The 23,591-nt window shown below is 31.6% G+C and overlaps 1 protein-coding gene, 2 long non-coding RNA genes and 1 pseudogene across 4 annotated transcripts; 2 read left to right on the forward strand and 2 right to left on the reverse strand.

The window, feature by feature from the left end:
* The window catches only part of LOC109119107 (short chain aldehyde dehydrogenase 1-like), a 27,339-nt pseudogene continuing 3,748 nt past the window's right edge, over positions 1-23,591 (forward strand).
* On the forward strand, positions 4,576-10,154 carry LOC101256750 (uncharacterized). Of its 2 annotated transcripts, XR_739001.4 has the most exons (3): positions 4,576-4,846; positions 5,010-5,105; positions 9,891-10,154. It is a non-coding gene; the product is annotated as an uncharacterized lncRNA (long non-coding RNA). The 2 variants fall into 2 exon arrangements; XR_011213443.1 differs by having other exon boundaries at positions 5,010-10,154.
* On the reverse strand, positions 10,611-15,049 carry LOC109119047 (uncharacterized). The gene is made up of 2 exons (XR_011213444.1): positions 14,701-15,049; positions 10,611-11,150 (listed from the first exon to the last, which is right to left on the reverse strand). It is a non-coding gene; the product is annotated as an uncharacterized lncRNA (long non-coding RNA).
* Positions 19,589-23,462, reverse strand: LOC104645140 (uncharacterized). The gene is made up of 4 exons (XM_010316218.4): positions 21,917-23,462; positions 21,120-21,774; positions 20,960-21,034; positions 19,589-19,786 (listed from the first exon to the last, which is right to left on the reverse strand). The coding sequence occupies exons 1-3, from the start codon at positions 22,430-22,432 to the stop codon at positions 20,994-20,996; spliced, it is 1,212 nt and encodes a 403-aa protein (XP_010314520.3). The 5' UTR covers positions 22,433-23,462; the 3' UTR covers positions 19,589-19,786; positions 20,960-20,993.

Here is a 23,591-nt window from a genome sequence, read left to right on the forward strand (position 1 = left end):
ATGACTACCTCATCTCTTCAATCCCCAATAGCTCAAAAGTTAGTTTTTTTTTTCATTCTTAATTTATAGTTCTCCTTTTTTATTTTTACTAATAAAATTTCTCTATATCTTTGCAGGTTAGAAGGTAAAGTAGCATTTATAACTGGTGGAGCTAGTGGCATAGGAGCAGCCACAGCTAGACTTTTTGTATAATTGCAGATATTCAAGACGATCTCGAAAATTCATTGATAAAACAAATTGGCACAGAACACATAATGTTTGTCCATTGTAATGTTGCGATTGAATCAGACGTTCAAAATGCGGTAGATGCAACAATTGTTAAATTTGGTAAGCTCGACATAATGTTTAGTAACGCTGGTACAGTTGGTAAGCCAATTTCCAGCATCTTAGAGGTAGATTACGATATAATTAAGAATGTGTTTGATGTAAACGTTGTTGGGGGATGATTCCGGCTAATAAAGGAGTTATTATTTTCACAGCAAGTATGGTGACAGAGTCTTACATTGATTCGCCACACAAATGTGGCTTTAACCGGGGCTTATAAGAAATTGTTTCTATCCACCAAATAAGTAAGGTCAATTTGTTTTATTTTGATCCTTAATATTTTCTGTTCGATTGGAATGGTTCTTAATGTATAACAAATGCTACTACAAAATCACTTTTGCTTTTTTTTTTCCTCTGGCTAATAAGATATTTTATTTTGTCACCTCTTTTACCTATCCAGGAATTCAATAGTAATTCAAAAGATTATTCTATTTGAAAATCTCCAAATTTATGCTTATTTTTAATTCTCCGAAGCATTTTGTTCATACACCAAGTACTTGACTATCAATATTTCAATTTTGTTTACAATTTATCAGCACTACTTGAGAGAATTCTGAAGCAGAAATTTAGTTCTCATGTCACATATGATGATTTACATGATGAAATATTGATAAACAAAACCAAAAAAAAGGCAGACTCCATTCCATAATGGGAGGGCCACAATAATTTTGGAGGTCGCATTAAAACAAAAATTGCCAAATCGAATATTGATGTATCTCAAATATAATAGTACCTTCGTTTTGCAAAGAATGACTTGGTTTGACTTCATGCGGAGTTTAAGTAAATTAAGAAGACTTTTGTATTTCGTGGTTCTAAAATAAAGTTATGTCAAATGTATAAAATTGCCCTTTAACCTTGTGACCTTAAACATGTCACGTGGAAAGCTAAAGTGAAAATATTGTCTAAAAAAAAAATATTCTTTTTAAATCAGACTAAAAAAAAGAATGTCATTTTTTTAAACGGAGGGAGTAATATAAATAATCTGGAATATAACAAGGGCTCGAAGAATGCACTATTTGGAGCTTTCTAAAGAATCATTTTTTTTTCAATTTTTACATTTAATTTATAGTTAAGCAAAAAATTCTAAAATTTATTAGTGCACTGATCATAAAATTTAGATTTTATAGGTTAGCAAATGATTATTCCAACTTCCAAATATGTGAGTGATACTCCCTTTAAGTTGAAGTATACTTTTAGTTATCTGGATTCGTGTTTCCGGGCTGTTTTAAGAGGCTAATCGATTGGGTATTGAGAATATTAGTGATCTTAAGTATTGGGGAAAAATTCATGGGATTTTAGAAGGGTTAGAGATGAAAATCGAAGAAGAAAAATTGAAAATTCCGTCTGATAGGCCTAGGGGCACCGCGCCAACCAGATCCCCTAAGGACAGAATCTGGTGCGCTGCGCCAGTTAGAGAGCTCGAGGAAAGTGTCTGTCCGTCAGGCTTTGGCGGCCCGCGCTTCTCAGAGCACCAAAATCACCTAGAGACCCCATTTTCCCTAATTTTTTCGTACTAGTTCCTAAGTGACGTACCTATGTTTCTTAGTTGATTGTAACACTCTAAAGTACACCAAAACATCATGAAAATCATCCATAAACATCAGATCATGATCCTTGAATCCATACTCCAATTCAAGGAAAATTAAGATCAAAGTCAAAGAAGTTAAAAGTAAAGTCTAAAAGTTAAAGAGCAAGTTAAAAGTAAGTTCTTAAAGTTTTAAAGAGTTTTAAACAAACATTTTAATTTTGTTTTAAGGCTCAAGATACAAGTTGAGCAAAGATCAATGAGTTGAGTTAAATCTCAATAGTTATAAAGGAACTAAGTATTTCCTAAGAGTTAAGTTTCAAGTAAAGCAAAGAGTAAAGAGTGATTGCATTTCTCAAAAAGCTATAAAGGAACTAAGTAGTCCCTAAGAGTTACAAATGTTCCACAGAGCCTTTGGCTAGTTTTAGAAAAAAAGGGAACTATGAATTCCAAGAGAGCTTTTAAAGCTAAGTTTGAGCAATTACCTCAAACCAAAGAAGACGTTGTTTTAAGAACACATGAGCTAATATTTTGGGAGTAGTATTGAGCACTGATATGGGGGCGCGAGTTCATAACAACTCAAGTCTCCATAAACCATGTTGCTAACATGGACAGAGAAATGATCATACTTTTTAGATGATTCCTTAATACTTTTTAGCACAGACTAGTGGATCCACTTAGTAGTTCATGTTCTATACCGACGGCAAGGTATAGAGCGGTCCTCTTTCAACATGATGTAAGACGTTGTACAACCGCTTATGCTCATGGTGATGGTTATTGGTTAAAGAATCGCTCACAGAAACTAAATTACTTTCATTATAAGTAAAGTTGAGTTTGTTATCAAATTATCTCTAACGAACTAAGTTTTTTACACTGTTTTGCAAGTTTTATTTTATATATATATATATATATATATATATATATATATATATATATATATATATATATATATATATTGCATGTGTCCTTACTGCTTTATGTTGAGTTAATATTTCATGAGTTGAGCAAAGCCAAGATAAGTTCTTCTTAATCCTTTCAAGCTTTAAGTTGTTGCTCAGCATTACAACTTGCATACTCGTACATTCAATGTACTGATGTCAGTTGGCCTGCATCATCTTATGATGCAGACGCAGGTAACCAGGATCAGCACCCAGCGCCTCGTTGATCCAATTGAGCATTCGTAGTCAATGGTGAGCCTCCTTGTATTCTGGAGGCCACTTTTATTCGCTTTCTAGTATTTTATTTCTAGGATGTTGTGGGGTCTGTCCCAACATCCATCTTAGTATTGTGGAGACTTCATAGACAGTCAGGTAGTTAGTTTGAGTGTATTTTTTTAACTGCAGATGTTTTTCTATGAGAATTTGAATGCCATTTTGGCCAGACTATTGTGTATTAAGTATTTTTTTCAAGAATGTTTTTATTTCATATTTGAGCTAAGTTAAGTCTTATGCTGAGTTAAATAAGTCAGACCAAGGATTCGTCAAGACCAACAATGGTCATTGGGTGCTGGCCACGTCCAGGGTGTAGGCTCGGGGCGGGACATCGGCGGACTCCATGCGGGTCTGCCCATGTTTTTGATGTTCACTCTCTCAAAGAGAGTGAAATACACTCACATTGTCAACTAAGCATTTAGGGAGATAATTATTACTATTATAAACAGTTAAGGTGGGTGATCTCTTGTAAAGTTAAAGTATATGTGTAGTTAAAAATCCAAATATAGATTAGGGGGACTTTTGACCATTTTCTCCTAAATTTATAATAAATAGTATATATAAAGTCTCTTTCAATTATTTATTTGTCCTTTACCAATTAACTCAAAATTAAACTCTAAATAATTTAATATATTACAAAAAAAAACTAATAATAAGAACTCTAAATTGTCAAAGAATACATATGTTGAAAAGAAAGTTGTTTCGTAGTAAAAAAAATCTTTGCTTTCATTATATTGCAATTAGTTAAGGAGCATTTCTATATGAGAAGGTTTAATTCAAAATTTTGAGGAATAATATCAGTAATTATATTGAATCTGCACAAGTTATTGGATCATTATATAATACTTTAGGAACTTTATTTGACTCGATTTTGTGTCTCATATATAATGATATGAAAAAGGATAACTCTCGTGCAAACATGTCTAAATTCAGATATATTCTTTTCTGTTATAATTCAAATAATATCTATAAATATATATTTACAGGTGCATGCAAATTAATAAATTTGGGTGTAATTACCACTATTAATTCTAAATTATTTGTAGTTTCAAAAGCTTGAAACTTAAAATCGTGTTCACAATATGTTAGAGGACCCAAATGTGGTATGAATTAAATATAATATATGCATAGTGATTTCTTGCATACATGTTGAATTAAATATGAGTTTGATTAGTTAGAAGAAAGGTTTTAAAATCTTGATTTTAGTATAGTTTTTATACCTATAGTTAATTTAGTTAACAAATAATTAATTATTACTATGTTAAAACTGATCGTGATTGCAGTTGGCCATAACAATTGGAATTATGTTTACAATTTACAACAATTTGATTTTCTTTGAAAAAAATTAATTTGGAGCATCAAACTCTTTTTATTTATTAATAGAGTATGTACGAGCACCGGCTAATCCAAAACAAGGATTAGCCCAAAAAGAAAAAGCCCAACCCATTAAAATGAACCTTTAGGTATTTATAAAGAAACCTTAAAAAATAACGGTTCATAAATTTGTGCTCCTCTTCAGTGTCCCCAATACTGCTGCTTAGAGCTTTGTGGTATTCCACCTTCCTCCCCCATTTGTTGTGGGTCATTAATCCTTTTCTGTTCTTCTTCCTAGTATCATCCTTGCTTAGCTTGCAGCGATATGTTTTTGTATTTTGTTCTTCATTTATTTCCCTCAATTTTTGACTTCCTCCATTTCAATGATGGAGACTTAATCCGGTGATGTAGTGGTTGCCTAAGATAGTTCATGTAGAGGTGCCTAGTACTGTGGTTTGACTCTCAATTCCTTGTAAGTAGCTAATGTTATCTCATTTCTTCTTCCCTTGTTTGTTGTCTTTCCTAATCACATTTCTAGATCTGAGCAGATCTAGGTGAATGCTATTTTTTCAAAAAAAAAAAGTGCTTTGATATCTTTATTTTCCAATTCTAACCAACAAACTTTTGTTTGTTAGGAGAGAGATGCTTTGGTTGGATATGTTCCTCCAGTAAGACTTGATGCTGCATTTTCTATGTGGAATCTAAAAAAGAGTTGGTCGTTGATTCTTCAGGTTTTTCCTTTCTGATGATATTATATAAAGTGACTAATTCTTTTTATAAACAAAGAAGTAACACTTTTGATCTAGCAAATTTTGAATAATTGAAAAGAAATCTTCAATTATGTATGAATATTGAGCCAAATTATTTTTTGTTTCAAATCTTCTGAAACCCCCATTTTCATGATATATACTACTGTTTAATATTATGTAATAATGAAAAAGTGTTCCTCTATGTTGTCATTTGCTTTATTTCTCTAGGTTGTATTTTTAAATTAGGTATTAGCGGCTTTTCTAAGTTAATAATCTTTCTTTCGTTGCTGGGAAGTTCCTAGTAGGTGAAAAAACATTGTTGTCCAACCCTTTCAAAGGCTACATTAGTAAATTAATTTGCTAATTAATTTCCTTTCTGAAAACATGTTGAAGTCTCACATGACATAACTGAGCTACATACTTAATGTGTCCTATTATAGTTGAAATCTACCACAGACCCAAATTTAAGAAAGAACTCGAATAATGCCTAAAGAATCAATCTTAAAAATCATCTTATTGAGGCTCATAGAAACACAATGATAAATGACCTTTTGATTGTAATTGCTCTACCTCAATATCTGTTGTCTAATGAATTTCCTCCATTTGAGCATATATAAGATCTCATTTATGATTACTTGAACAATAACCATTGAAACTCTTGTTTTGAATTTCCTCCATTTGAGAAAAACGTAGGTTTATAGTTTCGAAGCAAAATCACCATGTTTGGCCAGTTGGTAAGTACTCAATTCATAGAATAAGTGATTTTTCCTAGTCTTTAGATACATGAGCTCACCTTAAAAACAAGATATTGTAAGACAATTTCTTCCTATTCTTAAGATTATTTCTCATTTTTCATAAATACCACACGAACCGGGATGGATAGTATGGCCACATTTGACATCGGTAACTTCCTTTTTAGACTTGATCCATGTTTTCCTCTTGATGCAGCAAAATCCTGGTAGCATGATCAAGCCGCATGCGACTTGGTATAGAACTGTCACAATTTTGTTGATATTTTGTATGTCCATTTGACTCTTGAATCTCAGACTCAATCTTGAACACATTCCTCGTTCCTCTATTCCGACTTTGAAGCTCCATAACACTTCAAATTTTCTTTCAAACATGCTTATTAGTTGTAAAAAAATTATGCAAAGAAGCACACGTCATAAGCACATAATGATTATAATAATGATTAAATAATGGTAGAAAACACATGAATACTTTATAACAACTAAATGTATCTATTTTATACTGTATGTCAGTTACCATATTTGTCATCCTAATTCATTTATTTTATGTTTTAAGTCTTATTTTATTTTTTAATTTGTTTGAAAAGAACTTCATGTTCGATATTAGTAAAATCTTCATGATTTATTTTTTTTGCATTATATATGCTTACCATATATGTCATGGTCAAGATTACTAGAGGAGTTTCATCCTATTAGGAACGTAGATTCCTCTTTAGACTATACTTTTACCCTTTTTTGCTTCTTTACTTAAAGTTATTTATTTTTTTGGCTCCTTTATTTATGTAATTTATTAGTTTCTTCTTTGCTGCAATGTCTCATATCTATACATGTTGTCTGCATTCACGTGAACCACATTAAGTTTATTAATAATCTGAACTATTTATCTGTTCACCTATTTCTAAACATTTTTTCCTTTTTTGATGATGATAAACAATGCAACATAGTTTACTTTGTAAAACATCAAAATACTTTGTCAATCATCAAACTACATACTACTGTTATATTTTTATAGGACTAAAATATTAAAGTTACCTTTGATAGGAATAGCTTCGCACCAAAGTGACCCTTTTCTATATGAATCTTGGTTAATCAACCCAATCATTTTTATCACATTCATATTCACATCTATTTAAAGAGGAGATGGTTGCAAAATTAGAAAATTTATCCTACTTTGCTGGACCAAAAAACTTAAAAACATGTTCAACTAGAGATACTTACATACTTTTATTCATTATCATCATTTCATGTTTTACTTTTCTCTTCTTTTACGTAAAACAGTAGCAGTTGAATGATGGATTCAATCACTTGGAGAGCTTCATTCTTGTGTCGCTCAATATCCCACTGCGCTGCTCTCTTTGCCTTAGTTTGATTACTGACGTCTTCTACCTTATTTTGTGCAATTATATGAAATGCTTTTTGTTTTTGTTCATCATTTTTCGCGCACTTCTCATCTTATTCAATTTTAGCAACCTCTTATTCTAATTTGCAAATCATTTTCTTGCATCTTTTATTTATATCTTCAAATGTTCCTTTTTCTCTTTATCCCTTTTCATAATTTCTTGAGTATGTTCAATTTCCTTTCCAATATCAATTGCATGAAGAATAATTTTCAGACCTCTTTTTCCAATTCTGAAACAGAACATATCTCCGTCTCTACAATAAGTAAATCATATTTATTGTAAGCAGTAATATTCTTGGCATCTTCATAAAATTATCTATAATCAACACCGATCTAATTCAATGTGGATAAAACAAAATTGACAAGATAAAACATGTCATTCACGCTATAAATAGTCGTCCATAAGTGAGAAGAGACAACATCATGGACTAAACTTCATCGGTCAACATTATTTTTAGTTATTTCATTTATTTGACTTTGAGAAGAAATAATTGTGTTGATGACTCCAGTCTTAATAGTGGATTTAGGTTTAACTTTTTTCTATTAAGACCGGAGACACCAAATCCAACATATTATTTCCAAAGATAAATACATGAAATATCTAGAAAGTGTTGACTGATAAAGTCCAAATTATGTTGGTGTCACATCTCACTTTTGAGATGACTACTAGAGTAGATGATATAATTAATTATATAAATTCTGCTTTCTCCATATTGAATTGGATATTATGGTTCATTACACGTAGATGCCAAGAACATGATTGTTATAAATATGATTTACTCATTTCAGAGACATAAAGATATGTTTTCTATTTCAAAATTGGAGAAAAAGAAATTTAGATGATGTGCTTCGTGCAAATAATATTGAAAAGCAAATAAAACACATCCAAAAAAAACAAGGGAACATGAAGATACAAATAAAAAATGCAAGAAAATTGATTCATATATTGAAAATGAAAGATTGTTGATATTGACCAAGATAAGAAATGCACAAAAGATGATGAACAAAAACATTGAGTAACCTATAGGATTACACAAGCTAAGGTAGAAAAAGAGTGGTGCACAGTGGGTTATCGAGAAACACAATAATAAAGTTGTCTAAGGGATCGAATTAACCACTCAACTATTACTTACTCATGCAAAAGAGAGAGAGAGAGAGAGAGAGAGTAGAATAAATTATGAAATGATGATAATTTTTACTAGTACATAAGTTTGTCTAGTTGAACACGTTTTTAATTTGTGGGTCTAACAAAGTAGAATCAATTTTTAAAACTTTGAAACCACATCCTCCTTAAATAGAACTTAAGCTGAATTTAATAAAAATGAGTGAGGTTGATTAATCAAGGTTTGTATAGAAAAGTCCCATTTTGGAGCGAAACTTTTCTTAACAAAGAAGACTTAAACAGTGTATTCCTAGGAAAATGTAATAATTATATCCTTATTTTTTTATAATCAAACACTTAAGTCTCTTTTAAAGGGACAATCTTACACAAAAATATTGTTCCTCCTTCAAAGTAAATTTATATAATTGAAGTTGAGGATTGTGTCGAACTGTTGTTATGAATTTTACACATATATATAGTTTTACTTAGAGCCTGATTGAATTGACGTAAAAGTTGGTTAAACCTACTCTTAAATCACTTTAAACTTTTAAAGTTATTTGACAAGGTTAAAAATAACTTGCATGCAAACATGTCTAAATTCAGGTATATTCTTTTTGTTATAAGCTAAATAATATCTTAAAAAATATATTTACATGTGCATGCAAATTAATAAATTCAAGTGTAATTATCACTATTAATTCTAAATTAACCATAATTTTCAAAAGCTTCAAACTTAAAATCATGATTAGAATATGTTAAAGGACCCAAATATGATATAAATTAAATATAATATATACATATTCATTGCATGCATAGATGTTGCATTAAATATGAGTTTGATTAATAACAAGAAGGGTTTAAAAATATTAATTTTAATATAATTTTTATATCTATAGTTAATTTGGATATCTTGCATTATTATGAAACATCTTTTCTGAATTAGGTTAACAATTTATAAGCATTTGATTTTTTTTTTATAAAAATTAATTTGGAGTATCAAACTTTTTTTACTCATTAATAAAGTATGTACAAGAATGGGCCAATCCAAAACTAGGATTAGCCCAAAAAGAAAAAGCCCAGCCCATTAAAATGAACCTTTTGGTATTTATAAAGAAACCCTAAAAAATAAGGGTTCATAAATTTGTGATCCTCTTCCTTAATCCCTTTTTCTTATTCTTTCTAATATCATTCTTGCTTAGCTTGTAGAGGTATGTTTTTGTATTTTGTTCTTTATTTCTTTTACTCAATTTTCTACTTTTTCCATTTCAATGATGGAGACTTAATCTGGTGGTTTAGTAGTTTCCTAAGATAGTTATTGTAAAGGTGCCTAGTCTTGTGGTCTAGCTCTCAAATCCTTGTAAGTAGCTAATGTTATCTCATTTCTTCTTCTCTTGTTTGTTGTCATTCCTAATCACATTTCTAGATCTGAGCAGAGCAAGGGGAGTGCTACTTTTTCAAAAAAAAGTTCTTTGATGTCTTTATTGTCCAATTCTAACCAACAAACTTCTTTTTGTAAGGAGAGAGATGATTTGGCTGGATATGTTCCTCCAGTGAGACTTGATGCTGCATTTTCTATGTGGAATCCCAAAAAAGAGTTGGTCGTTGATTCTTCAGGCTTTTTCTTTTTGATGATATTTTATAAAGTGGCTAATTTTTTTTATAAGAAGTAACATTTTTTGATCTAGTAAATTTTCAATAATTGAAAAGAAATCTTCAATTGTGTATGAATATTGAGCCAAATTATTTTTTGTTTTAAATCTTATGAAACCCCATTTTCATGATATATACTACTGTTTAATATCATGTAATAATGAAATAATGTTCCTGTATGTTGTCATTCTCCTTTATTTATCTAGGTTGTATTCTCAAATTAGGTATTTGCAGCTTTTCTAAGTTAATAATCTTTCTTTCATTGCTTGGAAGTTCACAGAAGGTGGAAAAAATATTGTCGTCCAACCCTTTCAAAGGCTACATTAGTAATTTAATTTGCTAACGAATTTTCTTTCTGAAAACATGTTGAAGTCTTGCATGACATATCTGAGCTAGGTACTTAATGTGTCCTATTATATTTGAAATCTACCACGGAATCTCCCAAATTTAAGAAAGAACTTGAATAATGACTAATGAATCAATCTTAAAAATCATTTTATCGAGACTCATACAAACACAATGATAAATGACCCTTTTAATTGCAATTGCTTCTTCCTCAATATGTGTTGTGTCATGAATTTTCTCACTTTTAGCATATATAAGATCTCTTTTATGATTACTTGGAAAATAACCATAGGAACTCTTGTTCGGATTGTCTTACATTTAAACACTTGCCGGCAGGTGATTTCCAGCTGTCAGCTAAAAAGAAAAACTTAGGTTTATTGTTTTGAAGCAAAACCACCATGTTTGGGCAGTTGGTAAGTACTCAATTTATAGGATAAGTGATTTTTACTAGTCTTTAGATACATGAGCTCACCTTAAAAACAAGACTATTGTATGACAATTTCTTCCCATTCTTAAGATTATTTCTCATTTTTCATAAATACCACACGAACCGGGATGGGTAGTATGGCCACAGTTGACACCGATAACTTCCTTTTTAGCCTTGATCCATGTTTACCTCTTGATGCAGCAAAAGCCTGGTAGCATGATCAAGCCGCATGCGACTTGTTGTAGAACTGTCACAATTTTCTTGATATTTTGTATGTCCATTTGACTCTTGAATCTCAGACTCAATCTTGATCACATTCATCGTTCCTCTATTCCGACTTTGAAGCTCCATAACACTTCAAATTTACTTTCAAACATGCTTATTAGATGTAAAAAAAATTATGCAAAGAAGCACACGTCATAAGCAAATAATGATTATAAAAATGATTAAATTATGGAAGAAAAACACATATGAAGACTTTATAACTGTTCAATTATCATCTATGTCATCGTGATTCACTTATTTTAAATTTTAAGTCTTATTTTATTTTGTTAATTTGTTTGAAAAGAACTTCATGTTCGATATAAGTAAAATCTTCATGATTTTTTTTTTGCATTATATACGCTTACCATATATGTCATGGTCAAGATTACTAGAGGAGGTTCATCCTGTAAGAAACTTTGACTCCTCTTTGGACTATACTTTTACCCTTATTTTGTTTCTTTATTTATGTTGTTTCTTTTTCCGCTCCTTTATTTACGCAATTTATTTGTCTCTTCTTTGCTGCAATCTCTCATATCTATACAGGTTGTCTACTTTTATGTGTGGGGATTTGGTTTACATAATTGAGTATATATTAGACAACAAATAGTGAACCAAGTTGAGTTTATTAATCATCTAAACTATTTATATGTTCACCTATTTCCAAGCAATTTCTCCTTTTTTGATGCAACATAGTTTTCTTTGTAAAACATCAATATACTTTGTCAATCATCAAAATACATACTATTGTTACATTTTTATAGGTCAAAACTATTAAAGTCGCCTTTGGTAGGAAAAACTTCGCACCAAAGTGATACTTTTCTACATGAATCTTCTTTAATCATCCCAATCATTTTTATCACATTTATATTCACATCTATTTAAAGAGGAGATGGGTTCAAAATTTGAAAATTGATCCTACTTTGCTGGACCCAAAAATTGAAAACATGTTCAACTAGAGATACTTACATACTATTATTCATTATTATCATTTCTTGTTTCACTTCTCTCTTTCTTTTACGTAAAACAATAGCAGTTGAGTGGTGGATTCAATCACTTGGAGAGCTTGATTGTCGCTCAATATCCCACTATACTACTCTCTCTGCTTTGTTTGATTTCCTTGGTATGAATACTGACTTTTTCTACCTCAATTTGTGCAACTATATGAAATGCTTTATGTTTTTGTTCATCGTGTTTCGCGTAATTCTCATCTTATTCAACTTTAGCAACCTCTTATTCTACTTTGCAAATTATTTTCTTGCATCTTCAAATGTTCCTTTTTTCTTTATTACTTTTTTGAATTTGTTGAGTACGTTCAATTTGCTTTCCAATATCATTTGCACGAAGAATAACGTTTAGACCTTTTTTTCCAATTCTGAAACAAAACATATTTTTGTCTCTACAATAAGTTATCATATTTATTATAAGGAGTAATATTCTTTTCATCTTGATAAAATTATCCATAATCAGCACGATCTAATTCAATGTGGACTATACAAAATTGACAAAATAAACAATGTCATTCATGCTATTAGTCGTCCATAAGTGAGAAGAGACATCAACATGGACTTAACTTCATCAGTCTAATATTTTTTTTTAGTTATTTAATGCATTTGACTTTGAGAAGAAATAATTTTTCTGATGACTCTAGTCTTAATAGTGGATTCATGTTTAACTTTTCTATTAAGATAGGAGATAACAAATCAGACACATTCTTTTCAAATCTAATTACATGAAATGTCTAAAAAGTGTTGACTGATGAAGTCCAATGTTGGTGCCACATCTCACTTTTGAGATGACTATTAGAGTGGATGATATGATTTATAATACAAATTCTACTTTTCTCCACATTGAATTGGATATTATGGTTCATTCTACGTAGATGCCAAGAGCTAAAAATATGTGCTCTGTTTGAGAATTGGGGAAAAGAAATTTAGATGATGTTCTTCGTGCAAATAATATTGAAAGCAAATTAAACACAACCAAGAAAAATAGAAATTAAATAATAAGGTAACAACTGAACATAAAGAGACAAATAGAAAATGCAAGAAATTGATTCATGTATTGAAAGTGAGAGGTTGTTGATATTGAACAAGATGAGAAGTGCACAAAAGATGATAAGAAAAAAAATTGAATAACCTATAGGATTGCACAAGCTTGAAGTAGAAAAAGTCATAAATCAAACAAAATTACTAGAGTGGTGGAGTGGGATATTGAAAGACACAAGAAAAATGTTTTCCAAGGAATAGAATCAACCACTCAACTATTACTGGCTCATGCAAAAGAGAAAGAGAGGGTGTAGTATAAATTATGAATGACGATAAAGCTTATCAGTACATAAGTTTGTCTAGTTGAACAAGTTTTTAATTTATGGGTCTAACAAAGTAGAATCAATTTTTAAAACTTTTGAAACCACATCCTCTTTAAATAAAAGTTAAGTTGAATTTGATAAAAATAATTGGAATTGATTAACCAAGGTTTGTATAGAAAAGTCCCACTTTGGAGCAAAACCTTTCTTAACAAAGAAGACTTAAACAGTGTATTCCTAGGAAAATGTAATAATAATATCCTTATTTTTTATAATCAAACACTGAAGTCTCTTTTAAAGGGACAATCTTACACAAAAATATTGTTCCTCCTTCAAAATAAATTTATATAATTGAAGTTGAGGATTGTGTTGAACTGTTGTTATGAATTTTATACATATATATAGTTTTACTTAGAGCCTGATTGAATTGACATAAAAGTTGGTTAAACCTACTCTTAGGTCATTTTAAACTTTTCAAATTATTTGACAAGGTTAAAAATAACTTGTAATAAGTTAAAAATGTCTTTAAAAAAAAACTAAAAGCCAAAAGTAGGTCTCTCCCTATTTTTTATTTCTTGATTTAAAAAATCATTTTAGTTTGACTTTATATTTTTTTTAACTTGCAAGCTACTTATTAAGCCAATCCAAATATGCTTTTAATTAAGACTACACGTGCGCATACACACAAAGATCTATATGAAAATTATTGTACTACTAAAGTCTAATAGTATGATACTTAATGACATATTTCAAATCGAGTAATAATATCATGAAAAAAGCTAGATATACACTAAATTAACCTATCTCTTCACTCCCTTGTAAAAAAAATGAACAAATCATCCAAAATATTAGTCATCCTAAGGAACCACACTTCCTCAGTTTGTTCTTGACTAAAACATCACCACATATATATTGCTTTAAACATAAACACAAAATAGCAATAGACTGTAAAAGCAACAAATCAATTATTACCAACTTAACATTTAATAAAACTACAATAGAAATTAAAGATTCATCACCACTTAACAAGGACATAGCTATGAATTCTCTAAAGTTACAATAAGTAATATCTTTAAAATCTTTTTCAACCATGAATCGGTCACTCCTAATTAACTTGGGAATAAGAAAACATTCAATTTACTATATTATCGAAAAACTAACAATGAAAACACTAAACAAAAATATCTATTCATAATACAAATGTAAAATTATTCAGTTATATTGAAAACTATAAACAAAGGCTTGACTAGAATTGTTGATAAAGTTTTAAGAGTAACATGTAAAACCTAATTTAATTTAAGTTACACTTTACTGGAATTAACATATAGGATGTTACCTGAAAGATATCTTTGAACTAATGAATATGTTTGTTCTTACTAGGATCCAATTTGCAAGTCATCTACAAATACATCCTTGAAAATATTTATCACTTAATGCCATTCGAGTAACAACGACAGGCTCATGAAGGTCATTCACATACTAAAGAAAAGGAGAGTGACGACTAAGTGAAATATAGGATTTTGAGGGCTAAAGAATGAAGATTGAAACTTTTATAGAGCAGAAAAAACCTTACACTTCTTAAATTTGTTTAAATATAACTATATTATTTGTTAATTAGTCTTTGTTTAATTATGACTAAATGTATATATAACCCTTTAAATTTAGCATTAAATGTTAGTTTGACAATTAAACCTTTTTAATAATTATTTAGAGATATCTTCACTTGATAAACGTGTCTCCTAAACATTTCACGCTAATATAACAAATCACATGTCTAAGACATGTACTATGTTTGCTAGGAAATTGTTTAATAGCTAGTAAAAAAATAGTATATTTTACCTAGATGATGGACTCCTTTTATTTTGTGTTTGAGGCCCTATTTCTTGACGCTATGAAGTTCGTCTATTTTTTCTCGATTTTGCCCTATAACCGACATAGATATACACACACTTTCACATATACTTTTTTTTTTCTTAATTAACTTAGGAATTTGATGATCACAAATTTCCAAAGAAACTATGCAACTTTGTAAATTGGTAAGCATATTTCCAGCATCTTAGAGGTAGATTACGATATAATTAAGAATGAGTTTGATGTAAACGTTGTTGGGGGATTTTTTTTTTCGCGAAACATGTTGCTAGAGTGATGATTCTGGCCAATAAAGGAGTTATTATTTTCACAGCAAGCATGGCGACAGAGTCTTATATTGATTCGCCACATACCTATAAAGCGTCAAAGAATGCACTTTGGGACTCTCAAAGAATGTTGGAGACGAATTAGGAAAATATGGAATAAGAGTTAATTGTGTTTCTTCTTATGCAATTAGCACACAATTTTGACCAAAATGAGCTATTTTTAAAACCAATTCACCAAAATAATATGTTTTTAACTTTTTTCACAAAACTAGTATAAACGTACTTTATGGTAACGTTTTAGGATATTTTCATTATAAAAATTCAACGGACAAAAAGTTAACGGGTTGGCGATGTTAAACGCATAAACATAACTGCGAGTAACGTTTTAGGTTTAAAACGTTACTCAAGAGTACGTTTTTGGAGAATCCAATCACGGGCCACTGACTCCAATCCTGCAAAGGCGGAGTCAAATCATTAAACTGTAAAACGTTACTATGAGTAACGTTTTACACTTAAAATGTTACTTTGAGTCCCGTTTCTTAAGAATCCAATCACGGGCCTTCAACTTCTGCAAATTTAGAATATATTTAGCTATAAAACGTTACTCATAGTAACGTTACTCATAGTAACGTTTTACCTTAAAAACGTTGCTATCAATTACAACAATCTATTAAAGTCATATTCCTCCATTTTTCAAAACTGACCAAAGTGACTATAAATAAATGTTGTTGTAATTTTTTTCCATGTTCAAATATAATTCAGCAAAATTTTTCCTGTATGGTCCATTTTAAAAATAATATTCAGAAAATTTCATCAGGTATGAATTAAATAAGTGAAGTTTATCCTTTGTTATGTTCTTATTATAGCTTTAAAATTATCTTTCTAATTTAATAATATTGTTTTAAAAAATAGTTTATCTTTATGTGTAGGATTAAGATGACGAGCTTTGAACATAGTGTGATGGTTGCTTTGTATTGGGGTGGAAAAATAACTACGGATATGAACGGATTTAGGTATACTGAATGTGCTAGAACGATTATTAGCATGTCGACTTCAACTACCTATGTTGAATTGGTTGGATTGTTACATGAGAAAATGGGAACATATAGTGAAAATATTCATATGGATATTTCCCAGAAATATCCATGTTCAATTCAAGGTAACAATACAAGGTTCATTGAGTTTAAAATTGAGAATGACCAATCTTTGTTACAATTTCTTTTCATACCTCAAAAATTTGCGGATAAGATTGATATAAATGTTTTGGAGATGTATGTAAAGACTGTATCGACAGGCCAAAATGTTGCATTTCAAGTTAGTGGTCATCATGGTTATCACATGAATTTGTTGGCTCAAAATTATGGCCTTACCACGATCAATCAACCTCATTTTGTAGAACCAATTGTTCAACCATCATTTCAACAATTGTTGATGCATGATCATCGATCATTTGATGAAGGCTCAAGTAGTCAAATGCATATTGATAATAGTCACATGGAATATGAGGCTAGGTAAACAACAAATCTTTATTTTATTATATTTTAGTCTAACAATTTAATAAGATAATTTTTATTGTAAGTATACACAAATTATCTCTTATAAATAGAAGAAATAATATTTTAGAATATTTATTATCGCTTTTAAAACAAGCTTGTATATTTATAATTTTGCTAGAATTTGACTAATATTTTTTTTTACAGAGATATTGATATCAACGTTGATCTATATAATGATGTAAATGCTGAAATTAGTGATGAAAGTTCGGAGGAAGATGAATCTCCGAAAGATGGTGATGAAAGTGAACCTGATGAAGATATCGATGATATTAGAGATTTTTCTCAAAATGGTGTAAATCTTCATAATCATGATCAGGGTGTGTCTCATGACATACCCTATTTCAGGACATTAGAGAATGAGGAAGACATTTTTATGTTTACATGTGAATCTGAGATGGAATGTCGTTCCGTTTGTTCTGAGCAAGCAAAAAAAGATTTAAAAAAAGGTATGCTTTTTAGTAGTAAAGAAAAGTTGAAAATGGCTATAACGATTTGGAGTTTGCACAAAAATAAGGAGTTCAAGGTGATAACATCTACCAAAAGTCTATGGGTTGTGAGATGTAAGTTTTATAATTTATTGGGTTGCATGTGGTTTCTTCGAGGACGACAAGTTGGAGATAAACTTTGGAAGATAGGAAAATATGTTGAAAACCATAGATGTGAGACTGAGGGGCTTTCTAGCGGTCATGCCAACCTAAATACCAATTTGATTGCATCACTACTTCTAAATCAAATTAGAAAAAATCCTAAGTTCTTGGTGGTAGATGTCATTTCAAAGGTTCATGAAAATTTTGGTCACCAAGTGACATATAGAAAAGCATGGCTTGGACGTCAACGCGCATTTGAATTGGTATATGGTGACTTTGAGAAATCATTTAGTGACCTACCTAAATTTTTTGCAGCTTTTCAACACTTTAACCATGGAACAGTTGTGGAATGGAAACACGAAGAGTCTATGAGTTCATCGGAGGTAAAAACTTTTAAATTTGTATTTTGGGCTTTCAAGCCATGCATTGATGGATTCCAAACATGTCGCCCAGTTATTTCACTAGATAGAACTCATATTTATGGAAAATATGAGATCAAATTATTAATTGCTGTTGGAATTGATGGAAATGATAACATTCTCCCTTTAGCGTTTGCTATTGTAGACAAAGAATCAAAAGAGGCATGAAAATGGTTTTTTAGAAATTTGAGTGCACATGTGATAAAAAGTAGACAAAATGTATGTGTTATATCTGATAGGGCAAAAGGAATCTTGACTAGTTTGCAGGAGTTGCGGCGATTTCAAGAGCCTCGAGTCTTCCATCGGTTTTGCATAAGACATCTTAAGAGCAACTTTCAATCTAAATTTCCAAACAAGGACCTCAGCAGATTGATGTGGAGGGCTGCTTCAGCCCATCAAGTAAGGAATTTTGAGTCCATGATGTGGCAAATTAAAGAAGAAAATATCGAAGCATATGCATACCTCATGGAAATTCCCTTGGATAAATGGACTGTTAGCCATGATGATGGAAAAAGATGGGGAGTGTTGACAACAAATCTTTCAGAGTCATTCAATGGAGTGTTGAAAAAAGCACGAGGTTTGCCTGTCGCTGCTATGATTAGACTTTCATTGGAGCAAACTATTGAACGGTATACCCGTAGGTCTCAAATAGCACACCAACTTGCAGAGCAAAATGAATTATGGACCGGGAGGTTCAAAATAAAGTGGGAGAAGAATTATGAAAGTTCAAAGAGGCACTTTGTTTTTTATTGGAATATACCCACAGGAGTATACGAGGTTAGATCTATACAAGTTGATGGTACCGGTGGTAATCCACATTGTGTTTCACTAAATGAAAGAAAATGTGATTGTGAAAAATGGGTTAATCTGCACTTCCCGTGTTCACATGTCATGAAGGTAACTGATAGAATGGGAGGGCTAGCTAGAAATTTTGTTAGCGAGCATTTCACAATAGAGAATTATGTTGCAACATATTCTGGGTCATTCTCACCAATTGGTCATGAGTCATATTGGCCATCTCCAAGTTTTACAATGACAAGTAATGAATTCTATCGTCGTCCTAATCGGACAAGGACAACTAGAATACATAATGAAATTGATCGTAGTTCTACAGTGTATGAGCGAGCTTGTGGATTATGCAGGCAGACAGGACATGATAGGCGTCAATGTCCCAATCGTAACTAAATTTAAGTGAATAATTGTGGGTCAATGTCTAATGGTGTTAATTTTCTTTATGTTATCTAATGTAATGTGAATTTTTCCAGATTGCTAATAAAGGAAAATTATTAATGTTAATTTCCAAATTTCCATTAATATTAATTTCCTTTCAATTATTAGTGCATAAAGTTATCTACTACATAAGCTTAGAATCTTAGAGGAAAAAACTAACTTAACTTAAAAATTCTCACATTACTAATACTCAAATAATTCAAAATTTCATATTTGTTGCCAACCTTGGTGATTCCCAAGCTGCCAACCTTGGTGATTTCCGAACAAAATTTCATATTTCAATCATTAGTGCATAAAGTTATCTATCACTTTTCACAAACTTGAAGTTACATTATGGAATACTTGAAAAACACAAACTAAATAGAAAATAATTGAAACATTCATGTATTCATAGATCATGTTGCTTTACAAAATAATTACTAGTAGCTTCATTCTTCACAAAATATCTCTACTATTCACCAAGGGTTATCCAGAATATCAACAAGCTGCATCAACCTAAGAAAAAATGATTAAGAAAACTTTGATGAGTTACATTCACCAAGAATCTCAAAGTTAAAGAATATAAATATCAACTAAAATTAAGTCAAACGATATATTTATATATTATGCATGCCTATTTATAATATAAGAAGCAGCAATTCAACTGCTTCAAATATATGCAGAGGGTGTAACTAATTAAACTTTTCATCTTTCCCATGAAATTTTTAGTATATCCTTTAGATTCCATCTGCAGTGTATGTCAATATGTCACTGACCAAAGATTTTGTCGAAAGAACAAAAAAAATTATAAAAAAGACGTGAAAATGTTGTTATATGAAGTCATTATGGAGCTATGTGCATTGAATATAAACACATAAAAAACAAGTGGATAAAACTTTCAAATACAAGGAACACAAGTACGAAGTCTTGTCTTTATTTTCTGTATGGGATGTTTGACAGGTATGAAGGATGCAAATACAAGGAACACAAGTGAGGTTGAATCAGATGTATCTTCCAAAAAAATTATACAAGATGATGCACTCGATGACGAGAACCAGACCTTCTGCCATGTTGTTGAAAAGTCTAGATGGAGTTCAAGCAGTAAAATGCCATAGATGATTCGTGACAAATGTAAGAACAGGGACTCAGAGGATGATTCAAAGAAAGACTTGGTTTCAGCAAAGAACCCAGAAGCTTATATTTCCGATGTGTCAAAGCAGAAGGGGAGAGTCAAAGGAACAAGTCCTTGCAGAGTAACTAAACAAGCATGATACATATCACTGTTTCAACTAATCCTTTTAGAAGACAGACAAAAAGACATCTTTGTGACTCAACTTCACCAAATGAACAAATCATCTCAACAACTCATTAAAAAAACCCCAACTTTTTATCTACCTTTCACCATCTCAGAAGCTTAAAAAAACTCAAACATCCAGAATCACTGTCCCTTCAGATTCAAGAAAAGTTGGTGTCTTTTGTTTTTTTTCCCAGATTGATAACAAGCCTGAACTTCTCAAAGAAAATCAATTTGCAAAGACAAGACTGTAATTAATGTTTCAAAACCAAAAGAGAACTGTCATTGTAAGAAAATATGATTGATTCCTTAGACACACACAAAACACTAAATTTCCTCATACTCCAAAACATGGAAAAAACAATAATTTAACAAGGAGTACCAAATTTGGATACCTGAAACCTCTCAATTACAGTTCTTTGTTTCTCGTTACTTTTTTTTTCTGCCATGCTGGTAAAGATAGTGACTCCCTGACAAACAAGAATAATTTTCAGTTTTTCGACTAAACAGAGGAGCATTTATGTCAAAAAAATAAAATAAAGATGTTAATAGTACCAGTCCCACAACGCTTAGGAAAAATCCTACGCTTCTCCTTCGCTGATGGTTCACCACATTCATTTGCATTCTCCACTTCATTGTTGGAGTCCTCTAAATGATTAACAACACCAGGGGTCTCAATGGTCATTGGCAGCCCAGGTGATGAATTAAAGTTGGGGGCATTCTCAATATGTTGAGGTCGAGAACCACCAAATACATTCTCAAGTGATGAAAGACTAGAATTCCTTAATATTTGTGATGCCGTGTATGGAACAATATCAGTATTTGTTGGTTGATATGTCATACCTGATGCCCCGAGAGTGAATTCTTGAGTTTGGCCCCTTGAAATGGAACAAAAATCACAAGTTGTGTGATCATCTTCGGAGACTGATTCATCCATTTCAATAGGTGCTCGTCCTTTCTCAACAGCACGAGCCCTCCTACCGCCAACACCACCTTTTCCTCGCCTACGAACCGGATGATGTAAATGATCATCGTGTACCTCATCTCTTCTATAATCGGCTTGTACATTAATCCTAGCAGCCTCGTGCACATATGTCAAGCACTTTTCTCCTTCATTTCGGACCATTGCACGAAATATGTATAAATCCTCCATTGATGGCTGATCACCAAGGGCTTTTGCTCTATCAACCATGGAATGAATATGCCGCACCTACACAAAGATCAAACTAAAGCACTTATTTTATATTTTTTAAGAAAAAGCATAGGTAACAATTTTCCAAGTCACATTTTTCGAGAAGAAACAATATTATCCTCAAAAGATAAATCACAAACACACTAAATCTAATACATACCATTGTTTCATATGTCGTTGAATTGCGCACATAACCTTCTTGTTGTTGAGGACGCTGAGTAGGATTACCAATAACAAGACGAGTAATGCGTCTAAACCAAATAAGGTAAGGGTCGTCATATCGAAGTAATTCACGATTGACCGGAGCATCACAAACATATTGAAGTCGTTGGTTCCAAAGAGGCAACCATTGTGCATGCTCCAAGTTCCAATTTGTATTTCGTCTGCCCCTACGATCATGGTGAAAATGTGTGGCGTCAAATAGAAATGGAGTTGGTATCGTTTGTTTTAATCCAAATTGTCTCATAACTCGATCAGGCAAGTGAACCTCAACGATATCCCAACAAAAAATTGGAGCTCTTACACGCCATATGTCTCGTTCAATTCGACAATAATCAGGAAGACTCTCAATTAAGTCATCCGAATATGGTTTACAAATAAAGTACATAAAGAAAAGTACATGAGTTTCAACTACAATATATACATAATTTTTTAAATAAAAACAGTATAACATCATACCTGATCTTCTGTCATGGAATCAAGTGCATCCCTAAAAACTTTCAACACATGCTTAGTGGTATCAGTCCAACTAAAATGTGCAAACCATCTAGTAGCACGTGGACCCCTAGGTAAACAAGCAAGAAAATTATTTTCGAAGTCCCTTTGTGCTTTACCTGAGGTCTGAGGACGGTTACTCTCTCCCATGCCCATATCTAAACATAATATATAAATATATAATTATGATATTATAAACTAGAAGAAATATTTATAAAGAATTGATGTAATTATTAAGTATACCTGAAGCAATGGTAGAAAGCCAGCTATCTCATTTTGGTTACTCTGTGAGGCCTTACAGAGAAAGCGATACAAGCACGCTAAGGTCGCACTACCCCAACTGTAAGAGCTAACTACATTGAGATCCTCGAGCATAGGAAGGTACATAAGCTTTAGATAGTTGCCAGATGTATCTGCCATCATCATACCAGCAATCATCCAAAACATGTAACATCTAGCCATTTGATCGATCATTTCTTGTGTTGTCAAGTCAGGTAACTGTAGTTGCTCGAGCATATGCGCATTAAGTGCAGTTACCTTGAGGCTACTACGGTTGAAGTCTTGAGGACGTGGAATAAAACATAACAATCTTTGACAAATATTTTGCCAATCCCCTATGGTCCTTATCGACTCATCACCAAGTACTGGATCACAATTCACAGGTAAACCATACAACACTTCTACATCTTGCAAGGTGATTGTCGCCTCACCCGTTCTAAAGTGAAATGTATGAGTCTCGGGATGCCATCTCTCTACTAGTGAAGTGATCAAGCTACGATCAATAGAAGATCGATTTGATCTATAAACACCATATAGTCCCGATAATTCAATCATTTCTAAGACTCGTGGATGAATGAGATATTTCTTTACGAGGTCCCAAAATTTTCCATCACACCTCCTCGTATTTAAAATCATATTAACACTTCCATTCCATATATCCCGTGACCTATGAGTAAGTTGTTGAGTTAGTACCAATGGTTCAAGTGGACCGGGATCCAATCGATATGCACTATAACCAGTCATATACGTATCTATTAAACTGAAAAATCCATATGAAAGTACATTAAATATAATTGTTAGTCCAAAATATAACAACCAAATCAAAGTAATGTAGTGTCACC

Source organism: Solanum lycopersicum, chromosome 12 (assembly GCF_036512215.1).
Source record: "Solanum lycopersicum chromosome 12, SLM_r2.1".
Classification (NCBI taxonomy): domain Eukaryota; kingdom Viridiplantae; phylum Streptophyta; class Magnoliopsida; order Solanales; family Solanaceae; genus Solanum; species Solanum lycopersicum.

Coding starts and splice junctions, on each gene's coding strand:
- LOC104645140 (XM_010316218.4), bottom strand. CDS start 22,432: ATGATGTTATACTGTTTTTATTTAAAAAATTATGTATATATTGTAGTT. Junction 21,775..21,916: donor CAACGACATATGAAACAATG/GTATGTATTAGA, acceptor ATCTTTGTGTAG/GTGCGGCATATTCATTCCAT. Junction 21,035..21,119: donor TCCTAAGCGTTGTGGGACTG/GTACTATTAACA, acceptor CTTGTTTGTCAG/GGAGTCACTATCTTTACCAG.